This window comes from Hemitrygon akajei, chromosome 10, assembly GCF_048418815.1.
Source record: "Hemitrygon akajei chromosome 10, sHemAka1.3, whole genome shotgun sequence".
Taxonomy (NCBI): Eukaryota; Metazoa; Chordata; class Chondrichthyes; order Myliobatiformes; family Dasyatidae; genus Hemitrygon; species Hemitrygon akajei.
The window spans coordinates 18705068-18728478 of record NC_133133.1 but is presented as its reverse complement, the minus strand read 5'-3'; the positions used below and the strand labels follow the sequence as shown (position 1 = coordinate 18728478).

Genomic DNA, 23411 nt, shown 5'->3' with positions numbered 1-23411 from the left:
AGTCTCTTCCACAGTGAAGACTGACGCAAAATACTTAAGTTTGCCATTTCTTTTTTCCCCAGTACTTCCTCTCCAGTGTCATTTTCCAGTGGTCCAATATCCACTCTGATCTCTCTTTTATTCCTTATATATCTGAGAAAACTTTTGGTATCCTATTTGATATTTTTGGCTAGCTTACCTTTAATCTTTTCTGTCCTTTATGGGTTTTTTTTAGTTGCCTTCTGTTGGCTTTTAAAAGCAGCCCTGTCACCAGGGCTGATACACCAACTTAGCTCGTTAGCTGTCTCTGCCAACAGCCACGTGACTCATCGGTGAGAAGGCCACCTTTCATAAACAATATTCGTCTAGGGTCAGTATGATTTGGAGTTCAACCAAACAGAAATATTGTGACGTTTCAATTGAAAGAAACCTGGATTTGAGCGAATGCTGTGTAAATACAGTTATCGGTAGCCCGGAAATGACAGATCGTACAACAGCATAAAATGATAAGGTCTGTTTACTAATTTTCAACTGTATCAAACAGTTAAGAGAAAGAAAAAGGAAGATAACAGGAGCTAATTTCTGTAGCAGCTGGGAGTAGCTTTACTTACCGGGTAATTTAATTTCCCCCACCAACCACAGGTAGAACTTCCCTTCCTGCGATCCTCCAGGCATCTTCCCCGGTGCTCTTCACTCCGCTCCTCCCGCCAAACCAGACTACTGCCCTTCAGAAAACTCTTCCCGCCCAGCTCTCGAGGATGCTCCGTGCCATCCCACTCCCGATTGGCTGACACAACGTTCCCAAGTTGGACGATGTGGCTCCTCATCTTCAGCCGAGGCCAAAACACTCTTAGCCGGGGACACCTTACTTTACAGAAAACTGCTAAAAATACAATACCTCACAGCATAGCAGTAGAAATATTAACCCGGGCGTTTCATAAGAGCTTCCTAATCCTCTATCTTGTTATATCCTATGCCCTCTCTTTACTGAAACCCGACATCTCACCAGATGGGAGAGTCACCACGCTTCCAGCACCAACGTAGCATACCCACAGCTTACTGACCCGAACTCGTATGTCTTTGTACGTGGGAGGAAACTGGAGTCTGTGGAGGAAGCCCATGGGGAGAATGTACAGACTGTGTTGAGAATCGAACCCGTATCGCTGCCACTGTAGTAGAGTTCCTCTAACCGCTGTGCTGACTTTTCATTCCTTCATTGCTTTGAACATGGGGAAAAGCACCGTTCTGGGCAAATGTCCACTTTTAAAGTTCAAACTAAATTTACTATCAAAGTGCATACAGTACTGTGCAAAAGTCTTAGGCACGCATACAGTAGCTAGGGTGCCTAAGACTTTCGCACAGTACCGTAGTAATTTTATGTATCGCACTGAAATGCTGCAGCAAAAAGACACAAACTTCATGCCACGAGTGAGTGACGATAAACCTGATTCTGATCTGGGTCTCTATTGTGGACTGAGAGTGGGAGGGGGCAGGGAGAGGGGAATCACGGTTGGGGAAAGGGGAAGGGAGCGGGAAGCACCAGTCAACCAATTGTTTGGAATCAAGTGACCTGGCCTGGTGTCCCAGGGCTGGGTGTGTCTGCAGCCGTGCCACACCATCTCCCCCCACCCCCCACCCTGCCTCTGTCACTCCTTCTCTGCCACCTGTCCTACACCCCTCCCGTGGCGCTCCATCATTGCTATTCCCAACATTCACTGCTCTCACCAAATTTACAAACTCATTCTCAGCTCCACGTTAACAAATACAGTACTGTGCTAAAGTCTAAAGCACCCTGGTTATATATACATAGATAGAAATATAGAAAACCTACAGCACGATACAGGCCCTTCGGCCCGCAAAGCTGTGCCGAACATGTCCTTAGCTTAGAAATTACCTAAGGTTACCCATAGCCCTCTATTTTTCTGAGCTCCATGTACCTGTCCAGGTACAGGAACATGGACAGGAAAGGCCCTATTGAAAGACGATAAGATCTTGAAAGGCCCTACTGTACCTGCCTGCACCATCGTCCCCGGCAGCTCATTCCATACTTTCACCACTCTCTGCATAAAAAACAACAACAGCTACTTACCCCAACATCTCCTCTGTACCTGCTTCCAAGCACCTTAAAGCTATGGGTGCCCAGGACTTTTACTCAGTCCTGTATATGTCACCATATACTACCCTGAGACTCACATTCTTGCAGGCATTCACTGTAGAATAAATAAATGCAAGAGAAACTAAGAAATACGATAGAGACTTGTCTCTGGGATTTGAAATGTTATTTCTAACACTTTTCTTCCCACCCAGGGTTCGGGCTGCCATGGCCGTCACAAGGCTCTTTGACACATCTGATGCCGTGGAGCTCTTCGCTCCGCAGAGTCTCTACCTGAAGCCGATCGCGAGGCTGACCATCAGTGTGATGTTCCCCAAGTCCAAGGTCTCCCCAAAGCTCATTTCGAACTGGGAGCTCATGGAAACCCTGAAGAAGATGGTGTACCCGGAGCAGCTCACATCTCTCAGAGTCTCACGCAGCACAATGGAATTCATCCGCTTTGAGGCGGAGCTTGAGAACAAGAAGCTGGTGCAGACCGTCTGGGAGAAGATTAACAACAAAAGCATCAGGGTGAATGGAATCGATGAGATGGCGAGGGTTATGGCAGTCGTGAGCCAAGTCAACTTCCCGAGCCCGTCGGACTGGGAGTCCTTTTTCAGGACGGCTGAGACCATGAACGAGGCTCTGCCCGGGGAGAGGCCGGACACCATTCACATGGAAGGGCTGCCTTGCAAGTGGCTGTCTTCAAAGCAGCTGAACAAGGAAAAGCCCGTGGAGGAGATCCTGCAGAGGGTGTTTGGAAGATTCGGAGAGATTCGAAACATAGACATTCCCATGTTGGATCCGTATAGGGAGGAGATGACGGGGAAGAAGTTCAACACCTTTAGCACTGGTGGCCTCCCTACCTTTGAGGCTTACGTCCAGTACCAGGAGTGTGCCGGCTTTGAGCGGGCGATGGCTTCGCTGCGGGGAATGAAGCTGGTGTACAAAGGTGAAGACGGAAAAGCTCTGGCGTGCAACATAAAGGTATGAACACGCTGGCGTCTGCTGCGTAGGGATATGGCTGCCTGCACCCTCGGCTGTGGGCAGCAGCTGTGTCTCCGAGCCAGAGATCCTCAAATTCAACTCTTCACTCTAGATCAAAACAAATCTCAGGAATCCTCTGCTTTTATATTTCCTACTCTGGGTCCCCTCTTGCCCCTATTCTGCTCACCTGCCTGTCAGCTCCCTCTGGTTCCCCTTTTCCTATCACCTCCCAGGTTCTCACTCCAGCCCCTCCTCCCCCATCTACATACCCCCCCCCCCCCACCTGGCTTCACTTATCACCTTCCAGCTTGTACTCCTCCTTATTCTGACATCTTCCCCCTTTCTTTCCAGCCCAGATACAGAGTCTTGCCCCTAAAGCGTCAACTGGTCTCATTCCTTTCCACGGATGCTGCCTGAATTGCTAAGTTCCTCCAGCACTCTGTGTGCAGTACTGACGGTCTCGTCAGGACGTGAAGCACCCCATTACACTGCTTTGAAGAAGAATATCAGTCTCCTGGCCTCTCACCGGACGGTTTGCAAATAGATTATTTGAACATAGAACACGCAACAGTACAATACCAAACAGGCTCTTCGGCCCACAATGTTGTGCTAGCCTTTTACCCTACTCTAAGATCAGTCACTCCTGTGTAGCCCTTCAGTTTTCTATCATCCATGTGCCTATCTAAGAGTTTCTCAAATGTCCCTAATGTATCTGCCTCTACCACCACCCCTGGCAGGGCATTCCATGCACTCTGTTTATATTTTAAAAAACACTACCTCTGATACCCCCCCCCCCCCCCCATACCTTCCTCCAGTCACTTTAAGAATACGACCCCTGAGATGAGCCGTTTCCGCCCTGGAGAAGGTCTGTGGTTATCCACTCTTATCTACGGTGGTGTTAGGAAATTTGTGAACCTTGTAGGGTTTTCTCCATTTCTGCGTAAATATGACCTTAAATGTGATCAGATCTTCATGTAGATCCTAAAACTAGTTAGAGAACCTAATTCAATAAATAACACAAAAGCCATTGTACTTCTGCATTTATTTATTGAGAAAAATGATCCAATATTACATGTATTTGTTGGAAAGAAGTGTGTGAACCTCTGGGGTAAAGCTATTTGGAGTCCGGTGTTCCAGTCAATGAGATGAGATTGCAGGTATGGGTTGGACAGGGTATTTAGCAGAAATAGAGAAAATTCTACAGGGTTCACAAACTTTCTAACACCACTGTCTGCCTCTTAGCATCTTGTACACCTCTATCAAGTCACCTCTCATCCTCCTTCGCTCCAAAGAGAAAAGCCCCAGCTCACACAACCTATTCACATTGATTTGCTTATTAATATTAATGCTTGTGGCGCTCACTCTGTGTAAATTGGCTGCCGTTTCCCTATGTTGCACACTGACCAAACTTTGAAATGCTTCAGTAAATTCCAAACTCCCCTCACACTCAGAGCAGATTGCTTTGAACTCACAGAGGCCTCGTTTCCTGCATCTCATTTAGGTTCACCAAAGTCCTGTTTCACTCTCTTTAAACCCTCACCTCTGTCTCCCATGCAGAGAAAAAAAAACCCTCGATTCTTTCCTTCCGCTGTAAGATTGGGGTTCAGTTCTTGCTGTCGGTGAGGGGTTTGTACGGTGTCGCCATGAACATGCGGGTTTCCTCCAGGTGTACCGTTCCCTCCCACGTTCCAAAGGTGTTTGTTGAGGGCTAGTGATTTGTGCACAAGCTAGGTTGGCACCAAAGCCTTTGGCAACTCTTGCAGGCTGCCCAGCACAATACTTTCTGACTTGATTTGACACAAATGAAGCATTTCACTGTGTGTTTCCATGTACACATGATAAATAAAGCTCATGTTTTTTTTCTCCAGGGGCCTTTTAAACTCCCTGCGTTCTGTTTCCTGAGCTCCCTTTTTTAAACTTGCCCGGTTTACTGGAGAATCTATTGTGCTGCCATGTAACGACCCTGGGAAAAGCATGTTGTGGTATTAACGACAGAGAATCTACCAGTCCAGCACCAGCAGGGGTGTCAGATTATTGGAGGTTCACTGTGTCTCACTGACTGCAGAGTACTTTGGGGTAAATCAGCGTATTATTGGCACCTGTACCGAGGTACAGTACCAAAACTTGTGTACATCAACAGTACAGATCAGTCATTACAATGGTACATTGAGTGATACAAGATGAAACAATAGAGAGCAGGAGGAAGTGCAGTGCTGTTAGGCAGTGATGTAAAAGTAAAGTATTCTGGATTTCCAACGTGCAGAATCTTGTGTTTACAGTAAAGTACAAGGTTACAATGACGTAGACTGTGTGGTCATGAGTCTATCTTCTCGTACTAGGGAACTATTCAATTGTCTTAAAACAATGGGGTAGAAGCTGTCCTTGAGCCTGGTGGGACGTGCTCTCAGGCTGTTGCATCTTCTGCTCGATGGGAGAGGGGAGAAGAGAAAATGTCTGGGGTGGGTGGGCTCCTGGACAATGCTGGCTGCTTTACTGAGGCAGTGAGAAGTATAGACAGAGTCCGTGGACAGGACGTGATGTGCCGAACCGTGTCTCCAGCTCTGCAGTTTCTTGCGGTCATGTGTAGAGCAGGGTCTGTAACAGGCGGTATGCAGGAAGGGACGTGAAAGGCTCTGCAGGAAGGCAAGTAGATTGTAAACTGTTGCAGATAGTCAGTGTGTGTCCTCCTGTTTCACTAACTTGCTCTTGAGTAAATAGCCAGCATCAGTACGTAACAGCCCTCCCAAACATGAGACTATAGATGTGGGAACCGATTTTTAAAAAAAGACAAAATGATGAAGGAACTCAGCAGGTTGGACAGTGCAGTGCGCCACCAGCCCTCCCCACTTCCCTCCCATCCATGACGAGCTAGGCCTCCCCTCCTCCCCTCCTCCCACAGCACACTGGCCCTCCCCCTCTGTCCTTCCCTCCACTGATAGACATAGAAAAGTGCAGCACAGAAACAGGCCCTTCTGCCCATCTAGTCCATGCTGAACCATTTAACCTGCCTACTCCTATCGACCTGCCCTGGACCATAGCCCTCCGTACCCCTCCCATCCGTGTACCTATCCAAACTTCTCTTAAACGTTGAAATCGAGCTCGCATGCGCCATTTGTGGTGGCAGTTGTAGTCCCACCCAATCTCAGTGGAATAAGCCTACTTGATTTACCCTATTTATTCCCCTCAGAATTTTGTATACCTCTGTCAAATCTCCCCTCAATCTTCTACATTCTAAAGAATACAATCCTAACGTATTCAATCTTTCCTTGTAACTCAGGTCCTCCGGACCCAGCAACACCTCGCAAATTTTCTCTGTACTCTTTCAACCTTATTTACATCTTTTTTTTGTAGCTAGGTGACCAAAACTGCACACAATGCTCCGTACAAGGCCTTACCAATGTCTAATACAGCTTCAACATAATATCCCTTTTCGTGTACTCAGTATTTTCATTTATGAAGGCCAATGTGCCAAAAGCTCTCTTTATGACCCTGTCTACCTGAAACTACTTTCAATGAATGATGGACGTGTATTCCCGGATCCCTTTGATCTACCACACTCCTCAGTGCCCTACCGAACGCCTTGCCAGACCGACCCTGGTTGGTCCTACAAAAAGCCTCGCACTCGTCTGCATTCAATTCTATCTGCCGTTTCTCAGCCCATTTTTCCTGCTTGTCCAGATCCTGCTGCAAGCTCTGATAGTCTTCCTCGCTGTCCACTACACCCTCAATCTTGGTTTCATCTGCAAATATGATCCAGTTAACCACATTGTCATCCAGGTCATTGATACAGATGACAACAACGGACCCAATACCGATCCCTGTGGCACTCCACCAGTCACGGCCTCCAGTCAGAGAGGCAGCCATCTACTCCCACTCCCTGGCTTCTCCCACAAAGCCAATGTCCAATCCAATTTACTACCTCATCTTGAATGTCCAGCAACTGAACCTTCTTGCCCAACGTCCCATGCTGGACTTTGTCAGTCGCTTTGCTAAAGTCCATGTAGGCAACATCCATTGCCTTGCCTTCAACAACTTTCCTGATAACATCCTCGGAAAAACATTATCAGATTGCTTAGATACGACCTATCACGCACAAAGCCATGCTGTCTGTACCTAATCAGTCCATGTCTATCCAAGTACTCCTATATCTGGTCTCTTAGAATACCTTCCGTTAGCTGTCCCACCACTGATGTTATGCTCACTGGCCTATAATTTCCCGGTTTATTTTTAGAGCCTTTCTTAAACAGTGGAACAATGTTAGCTATCCTCCAATCCTTTGGTACCTCAATTGTCGCTAAGGACGAGTTAAATTTCTCTGCTAGGGCCCCGGCAATTTCTGCACGCCCCCCACAGGGCCCGAGGGAATACCTTGTTGGGCCCTGGAGAGATATCCACCTCAAGTTAGATGCTGCTTGACCTGCTGAGTTCTTCCGGCAACTTGTGTTTTTATTTCCTAACATTCTCTCATTGGCAGGGTGGAAGCTGATTAATATCTAGCTAAAGGAAAGAGTCAAAAGCTTCACACTCCCTACAGAAGGCTACAGATTTCCTTTACTCACAGTACGGTGCAGAAGTCTTAGGTGCTCTAGTAGTATATATGTGCCTAAGACTTTTGCACAGTACCATAATTTGCACAATTATTTATGTATTACATGGTACTGCTGCTAAAAACCCCCCCACAAATTTCATAACACGTGTGAGTGATGATAGACCTGATTCTGATATGGGTCTCTATTGTAGATGGAGAGGGAAGGGGGCAGGGAGAGGGTAATCATGGTTGGGAAAAGTGGGAGGGAGCTGGAAGCACCAAACAGACATCCTGTAATGATCAATAAGCCAATTGTTTTGAATCAAACGACCTTGCCTGGTGTCTCAGGGCTGGGTGTGTCTGCCCCCGTGCTATCCCCCACCCTGGCACTCCTCTGCCACCTGTCCCACACCCCTCCACTGGCACTCCACCCTCACTATTCCCAACATCCTTTGCTCCCATTGGATTTACAAACTCCGCTCCACATTGATAAATGTGTTTGCACGGTAGTGTATGTGGACCTGTTTCTCTCTGTGCTCTGGATATGAAGGGACACTATCAAGTTTGAGTCCATGTTAGTTAACAGATATATTTTTTGAAATTTGTTTTAGAGATACAACAATATAACAGACCCTTCCAGCACAGTAAGCCTGTGTCGCCCAGTAAGACCTGTTATCGGCTATCCTGCTGATCTTTGGAATGTGGGGGCGATCTGGAGGAACCTTACGCGGTCACGGGGAAAAGGGACAAACTCCCTACAGACAGTGGAATTGACCCCAGGTCACTGTAACAACATTACTCGTGCTGCCAGTCTGGGGTACAGGCAGGAGAGCTAATCTTACTAGCAAGGGCATTTTCGTGCTAACTAATGAAGGAAAGGAAATGCAGCTGAGCGGAGAGTCATTTGGGGAGACAGCGGAGATTTCGGAGTGTTCTCCGGTGAAGCCGTAGACAAAGCGGACTGTACTGCGGTGTTTCCGCTGAGCCTCTGCCACAGCTCTTGCATGTCGTCTTCCTGTCTGTCCTTGACTTCCAGGTGACCTTTGACACGACCAAGCACCTGAGTGACTCGGCCATCGAAAAGCGGCAGCTGGAGCGGCTGAAGCTGCAGGAGCTGGAGAGGCAGCGAGAAGAGCAGAAGCGGAGGGACAAAGAGGAGGAGCAGTTGAAGGAGGCCGAACGGTAATACTGAGCCTGGCGGTGATTCCGGCCATCGTCCATTCTGGTGGAGGTACCCCCACGGTGCTGCCGGGGATACCAGTTAAACCTAGTGATCCACTCAAAATGCTCGAGGAACTCTGCAGGTCAGGCAGCACCTGAGAGGAATGAACTGAGACCCTTCATCAGGACTGGAAAGGAAGGGGGCAGAAGTCAGAATAAAAAAGGTGAGGGGAAGGGATGCTGTACAAGATGGCGGGTGATAGGTACCCCTCCTCCTTCCCTTTCTCCCATGGTTCACTCCCTGTCCTATCAGATTCTTTCTTCTTCTTCAGCCCCTTACCTTTTCCACCTATCACATCCCAGCTTCTCACTTCATCCCACCCACCCACCTCTCTTACCTGTTTTAACCTCTCACCTTCCCCCTTGTACTTCTTTCCCTCCCTCGCCTCCTTATTTTGGCCTCATCTCCCCCACCCCTTCCTTTCCAGTCTCGATTAAGGGTCTCAGCCCGAAACGTCGATTGTTTATTCATTTCCATAGATGCTGCCTGATCTGCTGAGTTCCTCCAGCATTTTGTGTGTGTTGCTCTGGATTTCCAGCATCGGCAGAATCCCTTGTTTATGATTTGTAGACCCAGTAACGAAGGGCTGCTGAGATTTCTCCAAGCCTGTAAAACAATTAGACAAAGGAGCAGAACAGGCCATTCAGCCCATCAAGTCTGCTCTGCCACTCAATCATGGCTGCTTAATTTTCCTTTCAACCCCAGTGTCCTGCCTTCTCCTCGCTACCTTTGCCTCCTTCAAACAACCTCCACTTTAAATACACCCAATTTGCTGGTGCAGTTCAGGCAGCCAATAGAGATTCACAATGAATCCCTCTTAATTTCGTATGTTAGAGCTTAAAAAAGAATTTTTTAAAAAAACATGTAAAGTAAATGACAGAGAACCTTAGCTTGTGCGTGATTCAAAGTAGAAGATTAAGACAAACATTTATTTCCTCAGCTTCAGGAATCTAACTCAACAGTGATAGGTTCTAGTGCAGAGTGATCTTGCTTGCTGCAGTATAGTGCTTAGAGTTTAACTTTTGAACTTCATTTGAACTTCAGGGAAATATGAGGTAGCTGTACAACGTCAGACTGACCCCTAGTGTTGTCTCTCTCTGGTGGGCTGATGCGTAGCTTTCTAATTACATTTCAAAGTGTATCTATTATCAAACTATGTATGTTACCATACCTTGATATTCATTTTCTTGAAGGCATTATTAGGGGGGAGTCAAGGGAAATACAATAGAATTTATGAAGAACTACGAACACTGACAAACCACCAATGTGCAAAAGGAGACAAACTCTGCAAATTAAAATACTGAGAAGCTGAGTTTTTAGAGCGTCCTTGAAAGTGAGTCTGTTGGTCAGAGAACCAGTTCAGAGTTGTGGTGAATGAAGTTACTCGCACCTTATCGGGAGTCTGATGGTCGTAGGGAAATAACTGTTCCTGAGCAACACGCACAAAATGATGGAGGAACTCAGCAGGTCTGTGAAAAAGAGTGAACGTCCGAAGAAGGACCTGGCCCCGAAACGTTGACTGTTTACTCATTTCCACAGATGCTTCCTGACCTGCTGAGTTCCTCCAGCGTTTTGTGCGTGTTGGTTTGCATTTCCAGCCTCTGCTGATCTTCTCGTGTTTGTGAATAACTGTTGCTGAACCTGGTGGTGTGGGAACTAAGATTTCTGTTCTACTTGTGGTAGTGAAGAGAGAGCATGGCCTGAGTACTGATCGTTGATGTTGCTTTTTGAGGTAGCACTCCATGTATACGTGCTCAGTAGTTGGGAGGACTTTGCCTGTGATGGACTGGGCCATACCCACCACTCTCTCTAGTCCTGAGTTGGTCTTTCTATGCTATGGGGCATCCAATTAGGATACTTGGAGGAGGTTCAATGCACTCGCTTGCCTTTAGGAGGACAGGAGCAGATTGGTTGGGGTATATCACTTGGAGTGAACTCATTTGGTTGAAGATTGGCTCCTGTTGGGTCTCTCAGGAGGGTGCTGAGGCAATACAGCTGCTGAAAACTGCAGGGCGAGGGTGGTTCTGCCTGGTGCTTGGCACTTGTTGTAGTGTTTGATATCGTTGAGGGTGTGCTTGTTCGTCACCAGTTCATTGTTTGATCATCAGGCTTGTTCCAGGATTCTACAGTGCTTTCCCAAACGAGTGGTTGGAGTGAGGAGTCATTTAAAGCATGCTGTCTGAAGCGTACCGGTCACTTGTGTAGACCCAGGACCCAAAAGCTTCTCTGCTTACTTGAATGTAGAGGAGCCACGTAAGGAGAGGAGAGGCCTCGGGGACGAATTAAATCAACTAGGCTGCTAAATATTTTTAATTGTTTAAAAGTATTCTGAAGTGTTTTAAAAACTTTTGAAGATTTATTTTAACGTACTGTACTGTGTGGAAATCTCAGGCACATGTACACAGCTAGGGAGCCTTTGACTTCTGACTTCTGGGTATTAATTTATGTACTGCACTGTATTGCCACAGAAGAATTTCATGACATATGTGAGTGATGAACTGGATTCTGATATGGGTCTCTATTGTGGACTGAGAGTGGGAAGGGAGAGGGGAGGGAGCAGGAAGCACCAGAGAGACATTCTGTAATAATCAATAAACCAGTTGTTTAGAATCAAATGACATTGCCCGGTGTCTCAGGGCTGGGTGTGTCTACATTTGTGCCACCCCCATGGCATTCCACCCTCGCCATTCCCGACATCCTTTGCTTCTGTCAGGTTTACAAACTTGCTCCCCGCTCCTCATTGACAAATGCAGTAGTTTTTGCAGGTTATCGAGTCTGTCCAGAAACATGGAATGTTTTTTGCAATGGACATGAGTTGGCTGTCACAGTGCAGGTCTCGATGAGCTCATCTCTCCGTGTTAGTGGGATCAGAGCCTTGCCACTGGGGACTTTGCTGTCTTGAGAATAAAGCCGGGTCAGCAAAGGGTGATGAACCTATGGCATGGGTGCCCAAGATGGCACAGGCAAAGACATTTTTTGGCACACAGCACGTAGTGCCACCCCTCAATTCAGTAAACCCCATCCATAGCGTATATATAAAATATAATGATTATCCTTACTGCCAAGCGAAACAACAAACTATTTTTTTTTTGAAGATTAGAGCAGATTCCTCTTGAAATCCTCATAGACCTGGCTACACATCAGTATTTGGATTATAAATGGTTACAGTTACAATCACAAAACTGTATAGAAGTAATGTCACTTTTCAGTTGCCTTTGTAAAAGATTGATTTTTGAACAAGTAGTCTATGAACATTGTCAGTCATCCAGGTCATTATCTGAGGCAGTTGTAAATCAAGGCAACTGGACTTGCTGTGTTGTCTAGAAGTCATTTTGCTACTCATCCGAGAGGCTTCTTCAGTTCTAATCCATGGTGGGTGGTTTTCAAGTTCATAAACTCTTGAGTTGTTTAAAGGTATAGCAATCACATGAGGGTCATTTAGAATTGTAGAGGTAACGAGAGGGTAATTAATCTTATCTTTGCATGTGTGGAGGCGTGAAATGTTGTGGAGGCGCTGTGGTAGGGATGTTAGGACTGCATTGTAAGTAGGTGATACCTAAAATGGAAACTCCCCACCGTGGATTAGAATTGACGAAGCCTCTCGGATGAGTGGTGAAACGTCTTCTACATAACACAGCAAGTCCAGTTCTCTTGATTTACTACAGGGTGAGATCTTTGAACAAGTTTTCTAAAGTGATTCATTTATTTCTATTAAATTTTTATTAAACGATGAATAGCTGTAGGTAAGTAGCATGAATTATCCTTTTTTCTTGAAGTCCATATTATCGTTACTAATTCATTATTTGGTGATAATCTCCGCCCAAAGTTATCATGGCACATGAGAGAATTTTATTGCCGGTTTGGCACACGGTCTGAAAAAGATTCAGCTCCCTCCGTCCTCGAATATGCAAGGTCAGCAATCAGGAAGATAAACAGTTTGTTGTCTTTTATTGCAGAGGGATTGATGTACGTGATTAGATAATTGTTGCTGTAATTATGTCGAGTCCTGGGGAATTTTCATCTGGAACATTGTGTACCGATCTCACTTCCCTACCTAATGAAGGATGTACTGTACACACAGCAGAGGGAATGCAGTGAAGGTTTATCAGATTGATTCCATGTGAGACATATTTAAGTAGACTAGCTGAACTCGTCTAATGAGACATGATCTCAGTGAAGTGGATGTGGCTTGATGTGGGGTTGATGTCTTCTAGCTGGGTTCAATATTCAGGACAGAAAGGATAAGAGATTTCTACACTCAGAAGGGTGTGGAGGTTTTGAAATTCATTCCCTTGAAGGAGGCTCAGGCATATTCAGGGGAAAAGTTTTACCTGTAAGGGAACCAAAGGATGTGGGATTATGATCTCATTGAATGAAATTGGTGAAATATTTAAGTGGAACATGAGGGGGCAATTTTCACTCAGGGTGGTGAGAGTGTGGAATGAGCTGCCGGTGGAAGTGGTGGGTGCAGGTTCAATTGCAAACTTCAATGAGAAGTTTGGATAAGTACATGGGTGGAAGGATATATGGGGGACTGTGGTCCAGGATGAGGCAGAATAACAGTTTGGCATGTACTAGATGGGCCAAAGGGCCTGTTTCTGGACTGTGGTGCTCTGTGACTCTGTATTAAACAGGAAGGTCTGTTTCTGATTAGAGAGCTGTAAGGTGAACATTTCCATGTGTCCTTGTGCAAGTTTTCCCTTGCTAGGTAGAACAGGCGGTTGTTTCCAGCAGGAAATTCTGAGCCATTGTTAGAGCGACTTTTGGGGTTAGCACAGGTAGCTAAAGGTAACTTATCCGAATTCAGCCACTAGCCATCAGATTCAAATATGCATTGCAGATTAAATTTTTTTTTAATTAGTTTTTTTATACATTTTCTACATTGCTACAGATAAAAAAAACCCCAGGTCGAAATGAAGAACATTAATACAGTGCAAAAATAAACATACAATAATAATATAATACAAAAGAAGATAATTGAGAAAGCACCCAAATTGAAGATATGTAAAATTAGTATCCTCCCCAAACCCCGCAACAAAAAAGAACTCCAGACCAACCACAACACAATCTAGAGAGTATACATCAGGACATTCAAACCCCCAAAACTGTAAATACACTTAGCAACAGAAGATATTAATGCCTACTACCAACAAAAAAGGAGCTGAAAACAAGGGACCAAAAAAAACCTTAGTTAAGAGGAAGGTTATGAAAGGTCAATAAAAGGTCCCCAGACCTTATGGAACTTTGTATCCGAATTAAGAACTGAATAATGAATTTTTTCAAGGTCTAAGCAGGACATAATATCATTAAGCCATTGAGCATGCGTGGGCGGGGCATCATCCCTCCATCTAAGGAGGATTAAACATCTAGCCAGGAGAGAAGCAAAAGATAGTATTTGACACTTAGTCGAACTCAGACGTAAATCTGTCTCACCCAAAAAACCGAACAAAGCAATTAAAGGGTTAGGTTCTAGGTGGTGATTAAGAATACAAGATAACGTTATGAAGACGTCTTTCCAAAATTTCTCCAAGCTAGGACAAAACCAGTACGTATGAATGAGAGAGGCCTCGCCCCTTTTGCATTTATCACAGAGAGGACTAATATTAGGGTAAAATCGGGATAGTTTAGATTTAGACATTTGGGCTCTATGAACAATCTTAAATTGTAAAAGGCAATGGCGAGCACAAAGAGAGGTTGAATTAACCGATTTGAGAATCGAATCCCAAGTCTCATCAGATAAGGAGATATTTAAATCATGCTCCCAAGCCATTCTAATTTTATCCACAGGGGCACGCCGTAAGGATGCTAATTTATCACGAATAAATGATATTAAACCTTTACCTAGTGGATTAATAGAAAGAAATAAATCCATAACATTTTTCTCAGGCATTTCAGGGAAGTTAGGAATTAAAGGATTAATAAAGTGTCTAATTTGGAGATATCTAAAAAAATGAGCATTGGGCAGATTGAACTTAGCAGAGAGCTGGCAGATTAAATTTAAAATGCAGACCTGACTGACCAGGACACGGGCACTTTACTGATCGTATAAATATGTATGAATCCAGTCAACGTCACATTGCATGGATACGACACGAGTTAACAGTTACTTTGGGTCTGCTGGTGGGAAGATTCAGGTATTTGAAACTGTTGCATGTAATTCGAAGGAAGCATTGTAAATATAGATTTGAAAAGTCCTGAATTTTCTTTGATCTTTAGCACATAAAATGTGTGTAGTGCTGGGCGCAGGCAGTCCTTTCCACTGAAAGGGCCTCAATACCATGCCTACTGTATCTCGTTTTGTCAAATAAAGAGGCTACTTCATTTCTACCAGTATTTTTCTCCAGTGACTTCATTCACGCAACAACAGCCATTTAAAATTCTGAATCGAGATTAGTACCTCAGAAATTATTAAAAAGGGAATTCCATGTGAAACATTTTCCTCCAAGTTTTAACAGAAGATTATCTGTTAACTGAAAACGGCATATCATTTGAGTGCTTGACTGGAGGTCATAATATTCATTCACCATCTCATCTGCTGTCTGTGGAATCCTTGTGGATTTTGTGTTCCCTGACATAATGAGATGCTCTCTTCACAATGAGATGTGAAGAATGCCGCTGAAATTCTCTGTACAGAAACGGTTCCTACTGCGCCCAGTGGAGGAGTACAGCAATACGTAGAACGAGTTTCACGTTGCAAGTGTTCAGGATAACTCATTGTTTTTATAACCCTGTCCAAAAGTAATAAACAGAACCGCCTCAGCAACTCTCACAATGGGAAGTTTCATTTCCGTGGTATATTGTGTTCCAGTATCGCTGAGATGCCTGGGATGGAGAGGAGTGGATAACTTAAATCTGATTTAGCCAGTTATGCTGACTCGCCCAATATTTTTCCCAGTTAAAATGACACAGACAGAAGCTGCATTATTGCTAACTCCCATCATTTTCCCAACTGATGTGCTAGTTTTAAATTCCTTCCCTTTGTTCAGTAAACTTTGACCAGGAGCTTAATTGTGAGTTATGCGTATCAACGTGAAACAGTCTCTGCGGCCCAACTCATTCACGCCAACCAAGGCACCCAACCGTTAATCCTGTTTGCCCCATATCCCTCTAACCTTTCCTATGGATGAACCTATCTGACTGTCTTTTAAATGCCACTAATGTACCTGTTGCTGGGGTCACCCGTCTTGTAAAGACACTGCCAGAAGAAGGTAATGGCAAACCACTTCTGTAGACAGATTTGCCTAGAACAATCATAGTCACGGACCCACGATCACCCACGTTATACAACAGGGCACATAATGATGATGGTGACGTACCTGCCTCAACCACTAGGGGGAGCCTCTTCAGTGAAGGTAGTGAACAAGCTGCCAGCAGAAGTGGTGGATGTGGGTTCAAGTTCAACATTTAAGAGAAATTTGGAGAGCTACATGGATGGGAGGGATATGGGGGCTATGGTCTGGGTGCAGGTCAATGGGAGTAGGGTAATTAATAGTTCGGCACAGGCTGAAAGGCCTATTTCTGAGCTGTACTGTCTATGACTCAGTTCCTCTGGCAGATGTTCCATGAACAAATGACTATCTGAAGTTGTTCCTCAGGCCCCTTTTTAAATCTTTCTCCTCTTGCCTGAAACCTATGCCCTCTACTTTTAGCTTCCCTTTCCTCTGGGGAAAAGTTTCTGGACACCATCGTGCACATTGACCAATGTACCGGTTGCTGTTTGCACAAACGTCATGCATTTGAGATTTCACAAAATCAGACAAAATGGTGCCTGAGTTAGGAGGTACAGAGAGGGGTTACTGATAACTAGTTCAAAGCGATGTGTTATAAGGAGGATCGTGGTCAAGAAAGGGCAGTGTGACTTGTCCTGAATCTGAAATTACTTCTCTAGTGTATGAGGAAGAGGCTTTTTCATTGGAAAGAGACAGTAGCTCAAGTGTTTATTGACCTTCTAAACTCACTTTCAAGGACTCTAAATCATGATCTCAATATTATTTATTCATTAATCATTTTTTATTTGTGCAGTTTGTCTTTTGTACCTTGATTGTTTCTCTGTCTTTGTAGTTTTCAATTGACTCTATTCTATTTCTTTGTATCTTCTGTGAATGCCTGAAAGAAAATGTATCTCAGGGTTGTCCAAGTCCTGAAGATGGGTCTCGGCCTGAAACATCAACTGTTTATTCATTTCCACAGATGCTGCCTGACCTGCTGAGTTCCTCCGGCATTTTGTGTGTTTTTCCCGGGGTAGTAGGTGTTGTTATGTACTTTACCTTGATAGTACACTTACTTTGAACTTTTCTCTAAATTTACTGAGTACTCTAGCAAACTTGAGCTTGCCGTGTTTTTAGAGTCAGCACTGCTAATTAAATCACAAATGTAATCGCTGTGTTATCTCGTATGTGTTTGGCAGCAAATTAAAAGAGCTGTGTGTAATTGTGATTCCACTTTCAATGAGAGGGAGCCGTATGAATTGTAGCTCGGTAATTGAACGTGTTTTAGATAAAATCGGAATGGCCAGAAACATTGCAATTTCATGTCCATTTCCCCGAACTGTTGTCTTTAGAAAACACAGGGAAGAAGAGCGGGTCAGGGAGAGGAGGCGGAAAGAGAAGCTGAGGAGGAGGGAGCATAGGCAGAAAGAGAGTGGAGAGAGACGTCGCCAGCGTAAGCTGTGGAAGATAGAGGTGGAGAGCGAGGCCAGTGCCTGGGAGGAGAGGAAACTGGTGCTGGCCCAGAGGAAGCTGGATTCCTACAGGCTCCTCACCGTCCTTTTAAATGGTGTAAGAGTAAGTATTCCTTTAAGTGAATCGCACCACCCTCCTGCATTCATTTTCCTTCCCTTTCGTTCTCCTGTAGGTACAGGCCCAAGGTGGTCTGCTGCTCCCTTCTCCTACCACTCCCCGCACTGAGGTGCCGAGGATGCGTCCTGTCACATGACTGGTTTGGTGAACATCCCAGAACGTACAGCTCAGAATCGCAACTTCCCCTCGGGCGTTCTGGTGTCCAGGGTGTCTCTCTTCCGATCTGGTTCTGTGGGCTCGGAGCGTGGGAATGAGAGACACATTTGTGGTAACGGGACAGGTTTTTGGAGTGCTCGTGAGGTGTTCTACACCCGTAACTGCTTCCTAACAGCTTCCGTGTGCTCCTGATACAAGGACATGTGGTCCCCAATATCACCCCAATTTGTTTCTTCCCAACTTCCAGTGCTGGTGAGCCGGATGTTCCCAGCTGACTGCCGGGAAGTTCCGATTTGGAATCGGATTCGTCCATTTTCCTCTGACCACCTGGCTATCTCTTCCCATGAGAGCTCTTGTGGTAAAATCCTCTTCCCACCTATCGCCTCCCAGATTCTCACATCACTCCCACCTTCCCCCTCCCACTTGAATTCACCTTTCACCCCCTCCCCCTGCCCTTTACATTCTGGCTTCTGCCCTCTTTCCAGTCCCCTCCATAGATGCTGCCCGATCAGCTGGGGCCCTCCAGCATTCTGTGCGTGTGTTCAGAACGCAGTGCGAGTTTCAGGAGCTCGGTGTGGGGCACGTAATGAATGCAACCTGTCCAACGGAGCTCTCGGTGTGAAGTAACAGAGAGCAGATTTTCAATTGTCATGTATACCAGGGTGTAACAGTCAAACGAGGCTCACAGTGAACAACATACACCATAATAATAGATCAGTGAGCATAAAAACAGGAGAATGATGCAAAGATTGTAGTGCAATATAAATTGAACCTCACGGCATAACCATTAATTTCTCTAACTTCCCCCTTCCCCCTTGCCTCCTCTTCTATTCTCCATTCTGGCTCCCCTCTTAACTTTTCTCCTCACCTGCCCATCACCTCCTCATGATGCTCCTCCTCCCCTCTCTCCCATGTTCCACTGCCCTCTCCAATCAGATTACTACTTCTTCAGCCCTTAACCTTCCCCACCTATCACCTCCCAGCTTCTTACTTCATCCCTGCTCCTCCACCCACCTGTCACCTTCCAGCTTGTACTCCTGCTTCCCCCAACCTGCCTGTGGCTTCTTCCCCTTTCCGTTCCACTCTTGGTGAAAGGTCTGGGCCCAAACTGTTGCCTGTCTATGTCCGTCCGTAGATGCTGCCTGACCTGCTGAGTTCTTCCAGCATTTTGTGCGAGTTCCTCTGGATTTCCAGCGGCTGCAGAATCCCTGGCGTTGCGTGTGTGCGGGCGAGGGCGGCAGTGGAGTAACGTGATTAAACGTTTTCACTGAGTCATGTTAGTAAGGCGTGTGCCGAGCAGCTCTCAGTGTGGGAGCCAGGGACCGAGGCGAACAACACGTGCACTCGGCAGCCGGTGCGGGGGGTGGGGGGGGTGCACACGCGGCCGTTCAGTCGCGAGTAGATGCGCCGCCTGCGAATCACTGCATTCTCACAGTCGACCTGACCCGGTACAGCAAAGGAGAGCCAAAGGGAACGCTAGAGCGACGAGCTGAACGACTGCGAGAGGCGGAGTCTGAGATCGTGGGCGCGGTGCGAAGACGTGACGCGTCCCAAAGTCTGATCGCACCGGAGGAAGAAGCTTCCCATGAGTCTGAACGTCTGGGTTTCTGAGTCTGTGCACCTCCTCCCAGAAGGAAGGAGAGGGAATGGCCTGGGGGCAGGTATCCACGATGGTGCTATTAGCCTTCCGGAGGGAATGCGCCTGTCGCTGCTCCAGTGGAGTGAGCGGGAGAGGCGCACAGTAGCAGAACCAAGTATTCTGCGGCCTTGCCCCTGGTGGGGCAGTCAGACTGACTCTCAGTTTTCAGTCGGTGTGGTGGGTGCGCTGGGACACATCGTCAGTGATGTAGCCTGGGCTCTGGTGTTTCAGGTCTCTCGACGTCAGACACTCTCACGCGGGCGACCCAGCCAGGATTGAGCAGGCCCTGGCAGCTTTGGTGCACTGGTCACACCACTTGTTCCACAGCCGTCTGGGGGCTCTTTTCTTTGCATTCCCCCCACCCCCCCCCCATACCAAGGAGAGAGTAGGTTCTGCACAGCCAACACTCCACCTCTACAGACTCGCATCTTACCCTCCCTCCGCCGTCTCTGGCACTGCTCTGCTAGCTCCTGGTACTCGGTTTTCCTACGCTCAAACGTCTTCTCAATCCGAAATTCCCCAGGCGCTGCCGGTTCAACCGTGGCCACCTGCTTCAGGGTCCTGGAACACAAAAATCCAAGCTGCAGGTCCGGATTCCTGTCCTGGGGTGTGGGGGAGAGGGGGAAGGTGTTGTTTGGTGGAGCATTGTGGGCAAGCTATGTTGCGCCAGAGTGTGTGGTTCCACTTACGGGCTAACCTGAGTGTATCCCTGGTTTGTGTTGGTTGTTGACGTCGGCAACGCATTCCACATCGACGTACATGTGATAAATAAATGAATCTGCAACCGAATAAGTGAAATATTAGGACCATTGGGGTAGAACGAGGCCATTCGCCCCATTGAGTCTACTCTGCTATCTGATTATTTCCCCTCTCAACTCTGTTCTCCTGCCTTCTCCCAATAACTTTTGACACCCTTACTAGTCAAGAAACTCCGCTTTAAATACACACAATGACTTGGTCTTCCCAGCCGTCTGTGGCAATGAATTCCACAGATTCACCACCCTCTAGATAAAGAGATTCCACTTGACTTCTCTGTTCTAAAGGAACGTCCTTGCGTTCTAAGGCTGTGTCCTCTGGTCTGAAACTCCCCCACTACAGGAAACCTCCTCTCCATGTCGATTCTATCTAGGCCTTTCAATGTTCAGTAGGTGTCAGTGAGTTCCCCCCTGCCATTCTTCTATTGACGGTGTGTTGTAATATTTTAAAAATGAAACATTAAACACCCTTGGTCAGAGCTATAACAAAAGGTAACAGTGAAGTCATGACTAATATCCCTGCCATTATTTCCCCTGTAATTATCATTAATGACATTAACTGGTCGCTATCCCATTTTGCTGTTTGCTACTGCTTCCTATGTTCAAATCAGGTGATTTGTTTCCTACACTGCAACGCCTTCCGAAATAATGCCTTTTTGACTGCAAAGTGGCCTGTTTAGTTCTGAAAAGCAAGTGAAAGGTGCTATATAAATTCAAGTCCGCCCTTCACCCCCCTCTAAACTTGAAAACTTTTTGCTGCAGTTCTCTGCTAGGCCAGATGGGGGAGCAGTTCAGCTGCAGTTGCTAACCTTTGGAGTTCAGAATCAGAATCAGGTTTATTATCTGTGACGTGAAATTTGTTAATTTAGCAGCAGCAGTTCAATACAATACATAATCTAGAAGGAAAAAAATAAAGTAAGATAATAATAATAAATAAATTAGTAAACCAATTACAGTATACATATATTGAATAGATTAAAAATTGTGCAAAAGGCAAATAATATATATTAAAAAAGTGAGGTAGTGTTCAAGGATTCAATGTCCATTTAGGAATCGGATGGCAGAGGGGAAGAAGCTGTTCCTGAAACGCTGAGTGTGTGCCTTCAGGCTTCTGTATCCCCTACCTGATGGTAACAGTGAGAAAAGGGCATGCCCTGGGTGCTGGAGGTCCTTAATTACGGATGCTGCCTTTCTGAGACACCGCTCCCTAAAGATGTCCTGGATACTTTGTAGGTTAGTACCCAAGATGAAGCTGACTAGATTTACAACCTTCTGCAGTTTCTTCCGAACCTGTGCAGTAGCCCCCCTCCCCCCATACCAGACAGTGATGCAACCTGTCAGAATGCTCTCCACGGTACATCTACAGAAGCTTTTGAGTGTATTTGTTGACATACCAAATCTCTTCAAACTCCTAATGAAGTATAGTTGCTGTCTTGCCTTCCTTATAACTGAATCGATCTGTTGGGAGCAGGATCTCGCACTAAAGGAAGCCGGAACAGAGTAGGTAATTCACCCTTGCAGCCTGCTCGCTGTTCCGTAAGATCCAGCTGAATGCGTACCGTGAGCAGTTTTGGGCTCCACATCTAACAGTGGATGTGCTGGCATTGGAGAGGACCCAGCGGAGATTCACGAGAGTGATCCCAGGAATGAAAGAGTTAATGTATGAGGAGAATTTGATGGCTCAGGGGCTATACACACTGGAGTTTAGAAGAGTGGTGGGGGGAGGAGTAGAATTTAATTGCATCCCTACTAACTTTTGAAAGGCTAGATGGAGTGGATGTGGAGAGTATGCTTCCTATGGGGGAGGGGGTGGGTGAGTCTAGGACCAGAGGGCACTGCCTCAGAATAAAGGACGTCCCTTTAGAACAGAGGTGAAGAAGAATTCCTTTAGCCAGAGGCTGGTGAATCTGTGGAATTCATTGCCACAGACTGCTGTGGAGGTCAAGTCACTGAGTGTATTTAAAGAAGGAGTTTCATATATAAAGACACCCAGACCCTCTGTAGCATTCTGCAGTCTCCACGATTTCCCAAGTTAGATCAAGGTTGCTTAATGTCATTTCCAGTACACAAGCATAAAGGAGAACAAAATAATTGTTATTCTGGGTCTGATGTAGCACAAAGGTAAAGAACATAGAATTAAAAAGCAATAAATATAAATACGTAGATGAGGTTGATTATTGGTACATACATTGGCACTAGGTACAGGAGTGTCTGTGCGTAAAGTGGCTGACAGGAGATGAAAAAGCAGTGGCGGAGGGGTGTGCTAGTGGGTGGGGGTGTTGATCAGCCTTGCTGCTTGGAAAAAGTAACAGTTTTTGAGTCTGGTGCTCCTGGTGTGGAAGCTGTGCGGCCTCCTCCCTGAGGGGAGTGGGACAGACAGTCCGTGAGCAGGTGGGAGGGTATCACTGCTGTTTTTCTGGCACCTTTCTGTATGTCTGTCCGTGATGGTGGGTGGGCTGGTGCCATTGATGATTTGGACAGTTTTGACTTACTAAATACTTCACACTTGCCCACAATATATTCCAAGTTCCTGCCCATTTGCTTCAGAATCACTTCATTGCCGTATTGAAATGTGCTAGAATTGATTGTAATTGAGTGCCAAGCGGAACACAGGATAATACCATAACAGGCAACGCAACAGCAACCGGCAATTTACAGAACAATAGTGCGAGCGCCACGAGCAATCAAACTAATAAATGAGAGCATATGAAAGTAGGCCCTTCGGCCCTCAGAGTCCGTGTTTGCTCGCCAGCAGGGAACTCTAAGAGAAGCATCCACCCTTCACTGGGTGTGTGTCTCCCTCAGACCATAGTTAAACCAGTGTCAGACAACCACTGATCTAGCCGGGACAAGATCAGTACCACCAGCTTCCCTGTGTGAGGAGCTTGGTGACGCGGGCTGTTGGACGGCAGTGCTGGTGGGACTCGAGAGGGGAAGCGTGCCCCTATGCCAGTGGTGGGCAATCCCAGTTGTTGCAAGACCCAGCTGAGTGCAGTGAGCCACGTGTTGCGAACGTGGTGTTGCTGAAGTTGTACAAGGCGTTGTTAAGGCCAACTTTGGAGTGCTGTCTGCAGTTCTGGTCACCAATCTGCAGGAAAGGTATCGATAAGCTTGAATGAATGCAGAGAAAATTTACAAGGATATTGCCAGGGCTTGAAGATCTGAGTTATAGGGAAGGGTTGCTATATGTTAGAACTTTATTTCCTGGAGCACAGAAGAATGAGGGGGGATCTTATAGAGGTATATAAAATTATG

At 46.1% G+C, this 23411-nt stretch overlaps 1 protein-coding gene across 4 annotated transcripts in view; it reads left to right on the top strand.

Annotated features, from left to right (window-relative positions):
• LOC140734189 (A-kinase anchor protein 17A-like) overlaps positions 1–23411 on the top strand; it is a 65386-nt gene that overhangs the window by 11019 nt on the left and 30956 nt on the right. For 3 of the 4 annotated variants that reach the window (XM_073057842.1, XM_073057840.1, XM_073057839.1), the window contains exons 2-4: positions 2287–3058; positions 8623–8768; positions 17369–17591. In XM_073057842.1, coding sequence (XP_072913943.1) covers positions 2287–3058; positions 8623–8768; positions 17369–17591 — 1141 coding nt within the window. The remainder of the gene's footprint in view (positions 1–2286; positions 3059–8622; positions 8769–17368; positions 17592–23411) is intronic. The other variant, XM_073057841.1, reaches the window with a different exon arrangement.